Genomic DNA, 13,814 nt, shown 5'->3' on the forward strand with positions numbered 1-13,814 from the left:
TCGATCCTTCTTTCTCGATCTTTTTTTACATCTTTTTTTTTGTCTTTTTTTCGATCCTTCTCTATGGATCTTTTCTGTTCTAGTTTTTTTTCTATCTTTTCTTTTGAGCCTTCTTTTTGATCTTTTCTATATTTATTTCTGTCTTCTTTTCGATCCTTCCTTTTCTATCTTTTTTTCTGTCTTTTTTCGATCCTTCTTTCTCGTTATTTTTATATCTTTTACTTTTTTTCTCGAGCCTTGTTTTTCGATCTTTTCTATCTTTTGTTTTATCTTTTTTTCTGTATTCTCTCGATCCTTCTCTGTCGATGTTTTTTTCTATCTTTTTTCGAGCCTTCTTTTTCGATTTTTTCTATCTTTTGTTCTATCTTTTTTTTCTGTTTTTTTTTCGATCCATCTTTTTCGATTTTTTTTCTTTTTTTACATATTTTGTCTTTTTTTCGATCCTTCTTCATCGATCTTTTCTGTTCTAGCTTTTTTCTATCTTTTTTTTGAGCCTTCTTTTTGATCTTTTCTATATTTTTTTTTCTGTGTTTTTTCGATCCTTCTTTTTGATCTTTTCTATATTTTTTTTCTGTGTTTTTTCGATCCTTCTTTCTCGATCTTTTTTCTTTTTTTTCGAGCCTTGTTTTTCGATGTTTTCTATCTTTTGTTCTGTCTTTTTTCGATCCATCTTTTTCGATTTTTTTATCTTTTTTACATCTTTTTTGTTTTTTTTTCGATTCTTCTCTTTCTATCTTTTTTCTAACTTTTTTTCCCTTTTTTTATTTTTTTTTCTCTCGTTTTTTTCTGTCTTTTTTCTATCCATCTTTTTCGATTTTTTTTCTACCTTTTTTTATATTTATCTTATTTCTTCTATCTGTCTTTTTTCCTATTTTTTTTTTCATCTTTTCTATCTTTCTGTCCTATTCTATTTTTCTTTTTTTTATAACACCTGCCTCCAATTATGACTGCTCAAATCCTTGTAGTTTTCGAGATACGACGTTTTTTGTGATTTTTCCAAAAATTTGTATGTTTGAAATTCTTTACCCTTTAGTTGGGCGCTGTCAGGGTACTCTCTCTCTCAGGGGTTGTGAATCTTGCTTCCAAATTTGACTGCTAAAATCTTTGTAGTTTTCAGATATGACGTTTTTTTGTGGTTTTTTCAAAACATTTTCAGAATACTTGAAAGGATTTTTTTTCAAAACTTGAAATTCTCAACCCTGTACTTGGGGGCTATCGGAGTACTCTCAGCAATTGCGAACTTTGCCTCCAATTATGACTGCTCAAATCTTTGTAGTTTTCGGGATATGACTTCTTTTGTGATTTTTTTGAAAAAATTTGAATTAATTTTTGTTTTCAAATTTAAAATTTCTTGGGTGATATCAGAGTTTGTTCTGTAGTTGGGTGCTGTCAGATATTTCTCAGGAGTTGAGAATGTTGCTTCCAAACATCACTGCTCAAGTCCTTGTAGTTTTCGAGATATGACGTTTTTTCAAATTTTTTTCAAAGTTTATCACAAAACTCAATTTTTGTATTTTTTTAAATTTGAAATTCCTAACTCTTTAGTTGGGTGCTGTCTGGGTACTCACAGGGGTTGCAAATCTAGCCTCCAAATATTCCTGTTCAAATTCTTGAGGTTTTTGAGATATGAGGTTTTTTATGATTTGTTCAAAATTTTCAGTTAACTTAGATTTAGAAAAGTTACTAAATTTAAATATCCCAACCCTGTAATTGGGTGCTGCCTGTCTACTTCCAGGAGCTGTAAATCTGGCCTTCAAAAAAGACTACCCAATTGTTTGTACTTCTCGAGATTTGACATTTTCGAGATTTGACGCAAATTAGGAATTAAAAACTTTTATAAAATATGAAATTACCAACCATGTAATTGGGTGCTGTCAGAGTACACTAAAAGCCTGCAGATCTGGTTTCCAATATATGCGGTTTTTCATGAGTTGTGAAAGTTTCGAAGCAACAGAGGTGCGTTACACGCTAGTTTAAATTTAACCGAATTTTCGACAAAATAATATGCTGTATACAATTAATAATAAATAAAATATTTAGGCTACATTTCTCGAACTATTTTTTTTAACTTATTTTTTTACCCCCGTTTTTCATTAGCTCTCTATATTGACTGCTGCTCCCAATATTGTAGTTCCTTGAAAATAGTTCACTATTTGAAATGGTTTTCGTTTTTTTGTGCTCTTCCATTTTTAATGGGGTCCAAGTACTATCCTACTTATATTTAATCAGCTCAAATTGTTAATGTGCTGAGTTTAAAAAAGCTTTAAAGCGTTCAGTCGATTTTTTAGTCATAGGTAAAACTTGCGAACTATGAAGCAGAAACATTAAGAAGTAGAAAGTTTAAAGCTGTAATCAATCATCTTGATGCGCTCGAAAAAGTGTTGGACAAAAAACGTTGGATTTTTTCAAACCTTATTGTAGCTCTACTACCTAATTATATTTCAGACTCGACGGATCAACGTCCACTGATACTCGAAAACAACTGTGCAAGATATTCAATGAGAAAAATAATAATTTCAAACTGATGATAATTTCCACGAGGGCGGGATCCCTCGGAATCAATCTCCATTCGGCCAACCGCGTGATAGTCTTCGACGCTTCCTGGAACCCAACTCAGGATATTCAATCTATGTTCAGAGTTTACAGAATGGGACAGCAGAAACAAGTGTATATTTACAGGTTCATAGGACAGGGCACGATTGAACATAAAGTTTATTATCGTCAAGTTGTCAAGGTTTCACTTGCAGAACGCGTCGTGGACAAAAATTCGAAAGAAAGACGCTTCACGGATCATGAGTTAGGTGAATTGTACAGGTTTAATCCGACTATGGAGGAAAGTCCAATACAAATGGTGCCTGATGACAAGGTGTTGGCGGATATAGTTTACAACCACAAAGACAAGTGGATCGGCAATTTCTACGAACACGATACCTTGTTGCAAGATGATAACGATGAAGATTTGTCCGAATCGGAAAAATTGGCGGCTTGGGATGAATATGAAAAGGAACGTGAGCGAATGAGGTCGCCGCCCCCGGGAGGTGTGTTGCCGGGCGCCATTAATTACCCTGGCCTGGTAGGGTTTCCCACGGGATACGGGTTGTTACCGTCTGGACTACCTATAAGCATGAGTGACGTTTTCGCAGGACAAGAATCCTTGAACGGACCAAGTAACCCAGCTGAAAGAGCATCCTGGATTGAAAGCCTGAGGAGCGTATTACCTGCCGACCTGATAGCGAAATTAATAAATAATGTGTCAATTACAGACGAGTCACGACCGGTGGACATGACATTGCCGAGTATATTTGACGAAGCACCGTTGACAAGTTTGACTCAAGCTGGAGCCACTTTGCTTCAGTCAACCCACAACGCTACAGTGTCCATCGCAGGAAACATTCTTCCGGGACTGGAAAGTACAAGAATTAGGTTGGTCCAAAAGCTTAAGAAAGCGTCATCATCATCAGGTTCTCTGCAAAATAACTTTATCATAAAAAAATTGGAATGTTATCGTACATGGTATGTAAATTAGCACCGAAGTGAGAAACTGTGACTTGGCGTGTTCAACCTCTGTACAGCGATGGAAGATTTGTATTTTGTATATTGTAAAAAATACACCGCAAACTTAGTCGGATAAAATCCGGTTCGGGTTTTGACTCGCTGCATTAATTGTTTCGCGTGTTTATATTTAGCCACATTCAAACTGACCTACTCGGAAGTTTTCTTTTAAAAGGTGCATTTTTCAAAAACATGTATGAAGCGAGAGAGGATGGGTAAATTTGAAAGCGGATAGGGCACATCTAAAAGTTACGATTTTTTGGGGAAAGTCAAAGACTTTCAGAGAAATTAGGTACTGCTTGCTCAAAACATGCTTACAAAAGATCGGAACATTCTTGCTCAAAACAAGTTTTAAAGGGGTTTCGATGAAAGTGTCCTGAACTGTAAGGCGTTCAAGAATGATTTTCTTCATAAATTTGTTCTGGGTTTTAATGTGTTTTTAGTGATGCGGGTGCCTTGACCTTACCCGCGCCAAGTGATAGTGCCGTGACTCCGGGAGTCTTACCTTTTCACCCTAATACTAGAAGTACCATAGCGCCTATAAGTTCGGTGAGTCGTACAAGTAGCGTCAGCCAAATACCTTCAGAAGTGACGCAGAACTCAAGTGTGGATACAAATCACCAGACGCCGAGAGCTGTTGCAAGCGAAGCTGACATCACACGAGCCTCAACAGTGCTGAAGAACCAAGTCATGATGACCTTGAAACAGGACATGTCAGTGGCGGATATCAATAAGTATCTTCTCATTTATGAGAAAGAAAGGAGGGCGCATATTAAGTTCAAAGAAGATTTGAAAGCGTATAAGAGTGACGCACTGGAATATGTTAAAAAATTCATTAAGAAGTAACATATCAGCAATTCTTCATTTTGAGCTGCTATAATTGATTGCTTCCTTTTATTATTGTAGAATTTGCAAATTTTGTGTTATTATTAAGCTGCTCTTTGATTCATGGTTAAACTGCAATGGTGCCTATTATTAGCTTAGATTTAGAATCATTTTGGTTTTATTGGCTTTCTGCTTGCTTGTTTTTGAGCATTACTTTGAAATTGTCTTTGAAAAGGAAAAAAGTATTTAACTTTTAATCTTGTCTTTATTATACGGAAAATGGTAATTGAATAAGTTACTGAATGTTGTTTTCTTGAGTCATGAGCTGCTGTGCGATTGATATTAAAGGAGTTTATATTGCGTCGACCTCTGCCCAGATATTTTCGACCTTGTTAACGTTTGGTAAGTTTCATTCGATACTAATTTTTTGTTCAATTCTCTTGCCATATTTTTTTGAAATTAATTTTCATTTTAATAGATCTAGTTTTTTTCGACTTTTTCGAGGTTTTTTATCGCTAGTAGTGCGAAATTTTGCTTCGCCTCTATGTTTTTTTTTCTTGAAAGAATGGGTCGTGCATTTAGTGTTTCTTGCACAGCAACCAGTTATCCTTCTTGTTATTTAGGAATTTCGTTTACATAAAAATCTAAGAGCTAGCATCTCAACGTGAGGTTCAAGCACAAAATAACTAATTATCAATTTGTCCTTAATTATGAATTTTACAAAAAAAGGACATTGAAACCCCATCGGATGTTTACAAGCACCCAGGTGCTCGCGTTTTGTTTTAAGGGGTTTAGAGTTCACTCGTGTGTGAAAGATAACTATTGCAGGAAGTGAAGTTTTGTATTTTATTACGGTTTTGTCATTTACTTTTTGATTTAATTTTTTGGTCAAAATTTGATGCTATTTTGCTTTGTGCAAGCCGAGGATATACGATAGGTTTCGAATTTTGGAATCAACCAGACAATCTCCTCCCCCGCCCATTGACCTACCGTAGAATTCCCTGCTCAAGCATGTAGTAATTATGAAAAAAAATAATATGCATTTCATACAAACGCGCAATTTAAATTGGTTTTTAAATTTTTATGCGGTATTGCATTTCTATGCTGTTAATTACACAAATTAATGTTTTAATTCAATTTTCTTTAGTAATATGGTCAATTTTAAACGAATCTAGGCTATACTCTAAATTAGCTTATGAAAAATCCATATTTTCTCCCCCCTAATACGATTTGGTCCGGGAAAATTGTACGGTTGATCCGAAGTTTGTAGTTGCTTTGCAAGTACAAATTGCCACTAAAAATTTCATCGACTTAACATCAACAACTGCACTTGAGGATATGTAGATATGCCAATTTAATGCCTATAAATGTTCAATTTTTATACACAAAATATATTTCATAGTAGCGATAGAAAAGGTACTTAAATTTCTCTGAGGGTTTTGTGATATTGATTTTTTTGCTTTTTAATTTTTTAAACTGAAATTCAATTTGCTTTGTTTCGTTGTTAGTAGTTTTAATACGACGTTTGTGGCGAATTGAAATTCTAACAATGTTGCTGGTAGTATCTATTTTTTGATGAAATAAGTGTCTGGTAAGGCTTTTCCTTGTTTTAGATAAGTATTTGTGCACAAGATCATCGTCTTTTTTTTACAGTTCATTGCAATGAGTTTTATCCTCTTTTACATGGCATGAAATACTGACTGTTAGTTAGTAAAGCTTGGTGCGAAACTACTAGTTATAATCTATCAGTGGTCAAGTGGCGGAAGCTTTAACGGGATTATCACTGGCATGAAACTGAACAAGACAGCTCGTATATCAGGACAACGCCCTGAATGTTCCGACTGTCCCTTAATTCATATCGAATAGTTTTTGGGAAAAGAAAATATTGAAAACCTATAAATTGCGGACAATATTAAAGTGTGAAAGGTTGAGCCGTACGAAATTAATAAGACCAATCCGATCAGCTAGCCTCAATTCAATTTGGAACGATTTTGTTGTGCGGGATAATTCGCTATGCATAAATAATTCGCGTTGCGCTCTCAGCAGTTCTTCAAAGCGAGCATAATTTAGCGCATAACATGGCCAATTTGGCAATTTTCAAACCCCCAGGACTTCACAAAAAATAATCTAAGGTGAAATATGTTTTTAATTTTGAACTCAGGAAGTCAATATCTTCAATGAGGTATAAATTTTTTTTTGAAAACTACGATTTTGATCGGCGAAAATTGACTGAATAAAAAAACCACACCGAGCATAAATATTCCGTTTTCTTCGAAAGTCAGAACAACAAATCCTCGTATTTTTTTGAATTTTCAGAGCTTTTTTTACTGCTGTTTTGTCGTGATTGAAGTGCAGCTTCGCTTGTGTGTTCAAGTCTAAAAGAAAGAAGTGATTTTCGCTCCTATAGGTCTTTTTTTGTTTTTTTTTCCCAGAAAAAAGTCTCTTACGACAGAAGTGCTTTCATGCATTTTAATGCATTTATTTTGACTTTTGGAATTCAATTCAATATCTTTCCCTAAAAGTTGAGCGAATTGCGCTCTCCAATTATGAAAGCTGAAATGAAGCGAAAAAAAAATGTTTTCAATTTTTTGTTTCGAAAGTGGTTTTTAGTTTTTAATATAAAAAAAAATTAAGCGAAATAAAAAAGTTACCCATTGATACACTTTATTTTAAACATTGGGTCAATTCATCAAAAAAATTGTCAATCAGAAACAGTTCATGAGATCATATATTTGAATTTTTTTCGCTAAAGCTCGAAAGTTTAAAATGTTCAAAAATTTTTATTAACGTTTTTTTTCTGTTTTGCTCTTCTAAACTTTGCTAACCTTCTGTTGGCTATGTTTTATTTTTGTTCGGCTAGAATGAGTAGCTTGCATCTGATGATTGATATTTGTGTCAAGAATTCTCTGGTTTTTGGTTAGAACTGATGTTTCTATCAAAGGCAGTTTTAGAGATCCGACGAAAATAGTTTTGTTAATTTCCATTGCCTGTAAAAGATGTCGCTTCTGATTGTCTCTCTCTCTCTCTCTCTCTCTCTCTTTTCTCTTTCGTTCTCTGAACTTTCTGTATTCTTTCTATCCTCCCACTTGTACATATTGAAGGAATGTTTTCCGTTTTGTTGCCTTCTGCTAAAACGCTTTATTTGAAGATTTCATCAGCCCATAAAGTCTTTTTATTTAAATTTTTCCAGCCCTTACAATTTTTGACAGGAAAATTTTTTGTTGGCTAGTTTTTTTAAAACTTGTGGTTGTATTTACACCTGTCGGTTTTTGGTAAAAGCGGTTTGCAAAAGGTTGCAAATATTCCCCTCTGTATTTAAATAGAGCTTTCGCATCAGTTTGTAATTTTCAAAAGTTCAATCTGCACATGAGTTTTTAAAGTTGCGCGGGAGTTTTTCAACAATGATTTTGGGATCATTCAACAATGATACTGATAAGTGGCTCTCTGGGTAATCATGAAACACTTGAAATCGTTCTGGTGTTAATGATCATGAGTGATATCATCGGGAGTATTATTGTTATAATCTGACAAATATCGGTCCTGGTTAGATACAGTTTTTCTAATGCCACATAGAAGAATCTTTCAAGCTTTAATTTTTTTTCATACTGTGGTAGAATGTGTCGATATATCAAATAATTTAAATAAGCTTGAACTGAAAATTGTTATATGCTCAGCTCGTTCAGAGTTTTTGAGAGCAGTCTTGTTATAACAAAACCACCAGAGAACTAACAAATTAAATTATCTCTTGTTTTTTCAGAGCGTTTGCCTCGAGCGCCCTGTCATAGCAGTTATTTCTGAAATTCAAAAAAGAATTATAACAGCAGCATAATGGTGGCAGACACAGCTTTGTATCAAGTACTGGAAGTGAGCCCCAATGCGACAGATGCACAGATTAAGAAGCAGTACCATAGGTTGGCTAAAAAGTATCATCCGGACAAGAATCACCAGGGAGCAGCTGAGGCGGAGGAGAAATTGAAGGAGGTGAATTTGGCGTACGAGGTGCTGAGTGACTCATCTAAGAGGGCCATGTATGACAGGTATGAAATGAAAGTCCCATTTGAAAAATCCCCTCCTTAGATTAATTAACTGAACTCCCAATCCAGTTTTTGGAGCTTTATTTAGCGTTTCCTTGGCAATAGAAAGTTTATAATATTCAAAAGCAACCTTCAAAAGTTAGTAAAATTTTTTAATTATTTTTTGATTTTTTTGTTCCAAGCGGTGAAAATGAGGAAAAGCTTTGTATTCGGGTGTGTTCTAGTTTTTTACTTTTTGTCTTCCACGCAAAGTCATGTATCAAAAAGAATCATCAGACTGGGTTGAGTGATATACCATATTGAATCCCTTTCAGTCGTGATTTGAGCGTCAAAAATTTTCCCATTGTCGAGAAAAAATTTTGGTTTTTCCGTCTAATTTTGAGGGAGCGAGTAATCTTTGTTATAGGAAAAATTACTTTTGTGAAGACTTACAAAACTTGATTTTAATAGTTCATGTAGCGCTTGCTTGGCAATAAAGGTTTTCTTTAAAAAAATAAAATACAGTTTTTGTTCGGTATTCATTTTTCAAAAAAAATATTGTCCATCTTGCCTATTTCACTAACTTTCTACGCGTTTGTATGGTTCTCAAAACTGTATACTAAAAACGACGCTACTTTGAAAAAAGAAAGGAAAAAACCCTTATATATATTTTTTAATGAATATGGTCTGAACATTCTGTGCTACTTGCACAGTAAACGGCTACCCTTCTTTTTTTTCCTCGTTAGTTTTCCCCGGAAAAGCTTTGTTTTTCCTCGTCACTCCATACACCATGCTCAAAAACCGGCGCAGATTCTTAAAAAACTCTTGATTTTCTAAAAAATAACTCTTGTTTAAGTGCTACTTGCAAAACAACCGGCTACTCTCGTTTGAGGGGTATTTGAAACTATACTTACAATAAATTGAATCTTCTTATCCATTCCACTCTATAGTTTCTACTAAAAAATCTGCACTCCCTAAAAACAAATTATTGTCGTCCAAACCAGGCAGTTTTTAAAAACGCAGTCTTTCTATTTGTTAAATGTAGACTGTAAATTCAATTTCGCTTTAGTTTTTTGTAATGAAGTCGAATTTTTTGGCTGAATTTTCTGCTGAAAGATCTCCTTCCCTTTTAAAGAGAGCAGGTTGTTAATTTATATTAATTTATACTCAACGTGATCTTAATTTTTTTAAGGTACGGAATGGATGCAGTCAAAGACTCGTCGGGAGGTGCTTCGGGACACATGGACGATGTATTCGGACACTTCTTCGGATCCTCGGGGGGCATGGGAGGTGGCGGCGGACACCCCTTTGAAGACATGTTTTCTCCATTTGGTGGGTTTGGCGGCGGAGGAAGAGGTAGACGCCAGCAGCCAACCAAGGGCAAAGATGTGATACATACACCCCCTTAAGTGAGTTTTTTTTTCTTATTTTTCAGTATTAACTTTTGAACATTTGCATTTGAAACTAAATTGAGCTTCTCTCTCGGCATTAGCAGCTGAAGTGATTTGAACTGCGATTGTATGGTTGAGTTGCGGCCGATGTGAGTTTGAACCGGTTGAAATAATTGTTGTGTTTGTTTTCAGAGTTAGCCTGGAAGATCTCTACAAAGGCAAGACGAGCAAAATACAGCTGAACAAAACAGTTCTTTGCAAAAAATGCAATGGGTAAGTTCCTGGCTTTTATTGTTGTGAAATTACAAATATTTATCTACTGGCAAAACATAAATTGAAACAGCAAAGCAAAGGCCAAAATTTTAGTTAATTAACTCCTTACATATCTGACGTTGCCCCAGAAATGCTATCACCTAAATGGAGAAGTCAGTTTATTGCAATGAAATTAGAGAATTCATGACAAATTGTTAGATTAAATTAATCATGAGTTATGCCTGAAAATTTGGGAGAATACTTATTCTGAGAAATAAATACCTGTGTTAAATGTGTTTGTATAGACAAGGAGGGAAGCCTGGCTCTGTGAGTGTGTGTCGCGAGTGTGAGGGTCAAGGACGGGTTATCAAAGTTCGGCAGCTGGGACCTGGATTCGTGCAACAGTTCCAGACAGAATGCTCCGCCTGTAACGGACAAGGTCAGTCTTTTTTATTGGCTGCTATACTTATTACAGAAGAGCCGAATAGCAGAAATGTTTTAACCAATTGAAAGCCGCTAAACTCAGAATGCTAAACGTTGGATTTTTTCAAACCTTATTGTAGCTCTACTACCTAATTATATTTCAGACTCGACGGATCAACGTCCACTGATACTCGAAAACAACTGTGCAAGATATTCAATGAGAAAAATAATAATTTCAAACTGATGATAATTTCCACGAGGGCGGGATCCCTCGGAATCAATCTCCATTCGGCCAACCGCGTGATAGTCTTCGACGCTTCCTGGAACCCAACTCAGGATATTCAATCTATGTTCAGAGTTTACAGAATGGGACAGCAGAAACAAGTGTATATTTACAGGTTCATAGGACAGGGCACGATTGAACATAAAGTTTATTATCGTCAAGTTGTCAAGGTTTCACTTGCAGAACGCGTCGTGGACAAAAATTCGAAAGAAAGACGCTTCACGGATCATGAGTTAGGTGAATTGTACAGGTTTAATCCGACTATGGAGGAAAGTCCAATACAAATGGTGCCTGATGACAAGGTGTTGGCGGATATAGTTTACAACCACAAAGACAAGTGGATCGGCAATTTCTACGAACACGATACCTTGTTGCAAGATGATAACGATGAAGATTTGTCCGAATCGGAAAAATTGGCGGCTTGGGATGAATATGAAAAGGAACGTGAGCGAATGAGGTCGCCGCCCCCGGGAGGTGTGTTGCCGGGCGCCATTAATTACCCTGGCCTGGTAGGGTTTCCCACGGGATACGGGTTGTTACCGTCTGGACTACCTATAAGCATGAGTGACGTTTTCGCAGGACAAGAATCCTTGAACGGACCAAGTAACCCAGCTGAAAGAGCATCCTGGATTGAAAGCCTGAGGAGCGTATTACCTGCCGACCTGATAGCGAAATTAATAAATAATGTGTCAATTACAGACGAGTCACGACCGGTGGACATGACATTGCCGAGTATGTTTGACGAAGCACCGTTGACAAGTTTGACTCAAGCTGGAGCCACTTTGCTTCAGTCAACCCACAACGCTACAGTGTCCATCGCAGGAAACATTCTTCCGGGACTGGAAAGTACAAGAATTAGGTTGGTCCAAAAGCTTAAGAAAGCGTCATCATCATCAGGTTCTCTGCAAAATAACTTTATCATAAAAAAATTGGAATGTTATCGTACATGGTATGTAAATTAGCACCGAAGTGAGAAACTGTGACTTGGCGTGTTCAACCTCTGTACAGCGATGGAAGATTTGTATTTTGTATATTGTAAAAAATACACCGCAAACTTAGTCGGATAAAATCCGGTTCGGGTTTTGACTCGCTGCATTAATTGTTTCGCGTGTTTATATTTAGCCACATTCAAACTGACCTACTCGGAAGTTTTCTTTTAAAAGGTGCATTTTTCAAAAACATGTATGAAGCGAGAGAGGATGGGTAAATTTGAAAGCGGATAGGGCACATCTAAAAGTTACGATTTTTTGGGGAAAGTCAAAGACTTTCAGAGAAATTAGGTACTGCTTGCTCAAAACATGCTTACAAAAGATCGGAACATTCTTGCTCAAAACAAGTTTTAAAGGGGTTTCGATGAAAGTGTCCTGAACTGTAAGGCGTTCAAGAATGATTTTCTTCATAAATTTGTTCTGGGTTTTAATGTGTTTTTAGTGATGCGGGTGCCTTGACCTTACCCGCGCCAAGTGATAGTGCCGTGACTCCGGGAGTCTTACCTTTTCACCCTAATACTAGAAGTACCATAGCGCCTATAAGTTCGGTGAGTCGTACAAGTAGCGTCAGCCAAATACCTTCAGAAGTGACGCAGAACTCAAGTGTGGATACAAATCACCAGACGCCGAGAGCTGTTGCAAGCGAAGCTGACATCACACGAGCCTCAACAGTGCTGAAGAACCAAGTCATGATGACCTTGAAACAGGACATGTCAGTGGCGGATATCAATAAGTATCTTCTCATTTATGAGAAAGAAAGGAGGGCGCATATTAAGTTCAAAGAAGATTTGAAAGCGTATAAGAGTGACGCACTGGAATATGTTAAAAAATTCATTAAGAAGTAACATATCAGCAATTCTTCATTTTGAGCTGCTATAATTGATTGCTTCCTTTTATTATTGTAGAATTTGCAAATTTTGTGTTATTATTAAGCTGCTCTTTGATTCATGGTTAAACTGCAATGGTGCCTATTATTAGCTTAGATTTAGAATCATTTTGGTTTTATTGGCTTTCTGCTTGCTTGTTTTTGAGCATTACTTTGAAATTGTCTTTGAAAAGGAAAAAAGTATTTAACTTTTAATCTTGTCTTTATTATACGGAAAATGGTAATTGAATAAGTTACTGAATGTTGTTTTCTTGAGTCATGAGCTGCTGTGCGATTGATATTAAAGGAGTTTATATTGCGTCGACCTCTGCCCAGATATTTTCGACCTTGTTAACGTTTGGTAAGTTTCATTCGATACTAATTTTTTGTTCAATTCTCTTGCCATATTTTTTTGAAATTAATTTTCATTTTAATAGATCTAGTTTTTTTCGACTTTTTCGAGGTTTTTTATCGCTAGTAGTGCGAAATTTTGCTTCGCCTCTATGTTTTTTTTTCTTGAAAGAATGGGTCGTGCATTTAGTGTTTCTTGCACAGCAACCAGTTATCCTTCTTGTTATTTAGGAATTTCGTTTACATAAAAATCTAAGAGCTAGCATCTCAACGTGAAGTTCAAGCACAAAATAACTAATTATCAATTTGTCCTTAATTATGAATTTTACAAAAAAAGGACATTGAAACCCCATCGGATGTTTACAAGCACCCAGGTGCTCGCGTTTTGTTTTAAGGGGTTTAGAGTTCACTCGTGTGTGAAAGATAACTATTGCAGGAAGTGAAGTTTTGTATTTTATTACGGTTTTGTCATTTACTTTTTGATTTAATTTTTTGGTCAAAATTTGATGCTATTTTGCTTTGTGCAAGCCGAGGATATACGATAGGTTTCGAATTTTGGAATCAACCAGACAATCTCCTCCCCCGCCCATTGACCTACCGTAGAATTCCCTGCTCAAGCATGTAGTAATTATGAAAAAAAATAATATGCATTTCATACAAACGCGCAATTTAAATTGGTTTTTAAATTTTTATGCGGTATTGCATTTCTATGCTGTTAATTACACAAATTAATGTTTTAATTCAATTTTCTTTAGTAATATGGTCAATTTTAAACGAATCTAGGCTATACTCTAAATTAGCTTATGAAAAATCCATATTTTCTCCCCCCTAATACGATTTGGTCCGGGAAAATTGTACGGTTGATCCGAA

The 13,814-nt window shown here is 35.8% G+C and overlaps 2 protein-coding genes across 2 annotated transcripts in view; both read left to right on the plus strand.

Annotated features, from left to right (window-relative positions):
- The window catches only part of LOC134848609 (transcriptional regulator ATRX-like), a 36,256-nt gene extending 23,308 nt beyond the window's left edge, over nucleotides 1-12,948 (plus strand). Inside the window, exons 9-14 of the mRNA XM_063866127.1 lie at nucleotides 2,446-3,423; nucleotides 3,996-4,394; nucleotides 9,974-10,054; nucleotides 10,339-10,472; nucleotides 10,614-11,598; nucleotides 12,171-12,948. Of these exons, the coding sequence (XP_063722197.1) occupies nucleotides 2,446-3,423; nucleotides 3,996-4,394; nucleotides 9,974-10,054; nucleotides 10,339-10,472; nucleotides 10,614-11,598; nucleotides 12,171-12,573 (2,980 nt within the window). The 3' untranslated portion in view covers nucleotides 12,574-12,948. The remainder of the gene's footprint in view (nucleotides 1-2,445; nucleotides 3,424-3,995; nucleotides 4,395-9,973; nucleotides 10,055-10,338; nucleotides 10,473-10,613; nucleotides 11,599-12,170) is intronic.
- Nucleotides 8,028-10,467, plus strand: LOC134848429 (chaperone protein DnaJ-like). The gene is made up of 4 exons (XM_063865876.1): nucleotides 8,028-8,414; nucleotides 9,583-9,799; nucleotides 9,974-10,054; nucleotides 10,339-10,467. The coding sequence occupies exons 1-2, from the start codon at nucleotides 8,206-8,208 to the stop codon at nucleotides 9,797-9,799; spliced, it is 426 nt and encodes a 141-aa protein (XP_063721946.1). The 5' UTR covers nucleotides 8,028-8,205; the 3' UTR covers nucleotides 9,974-10,054; nucleotides 10,339-10,467.
- Nucleotides 12,949-13,814: the final 866 nt, after the last annotated feature.

This window comes from Symsagittifera roscoffensis, chromosome 6, assembly GCF_963678635.1.
Source record: "Symsagittifera roscoffensis chromosome 6, txSymRosc1.1, whole genome shotgun sequence".
Classification (NCBI taxonomy): Eukaryota; Metazoa; Xenacoelomorpha; order Acoela; family Convolutidae; genus Symsagittifera; species Symsagittifera roscoffensis.

Bases quoted from the DNA above. Each gene is read 5' to 3' on its own strand.
- LOC134848429 (XM_063865876.1), top strand. From the start codon at position 8,206: ATGGTGGCAGACACAGCTTTGTATCAAGTACTGGAAGTGAGCCCCAAT. The intron at 8,415-9,582 runs GTATGAAATGAA...AATTTTTTTAAG, and splicing joins AAGAGGGCCATGTATGACAG to GTACGGAATGGATGCAGTCA.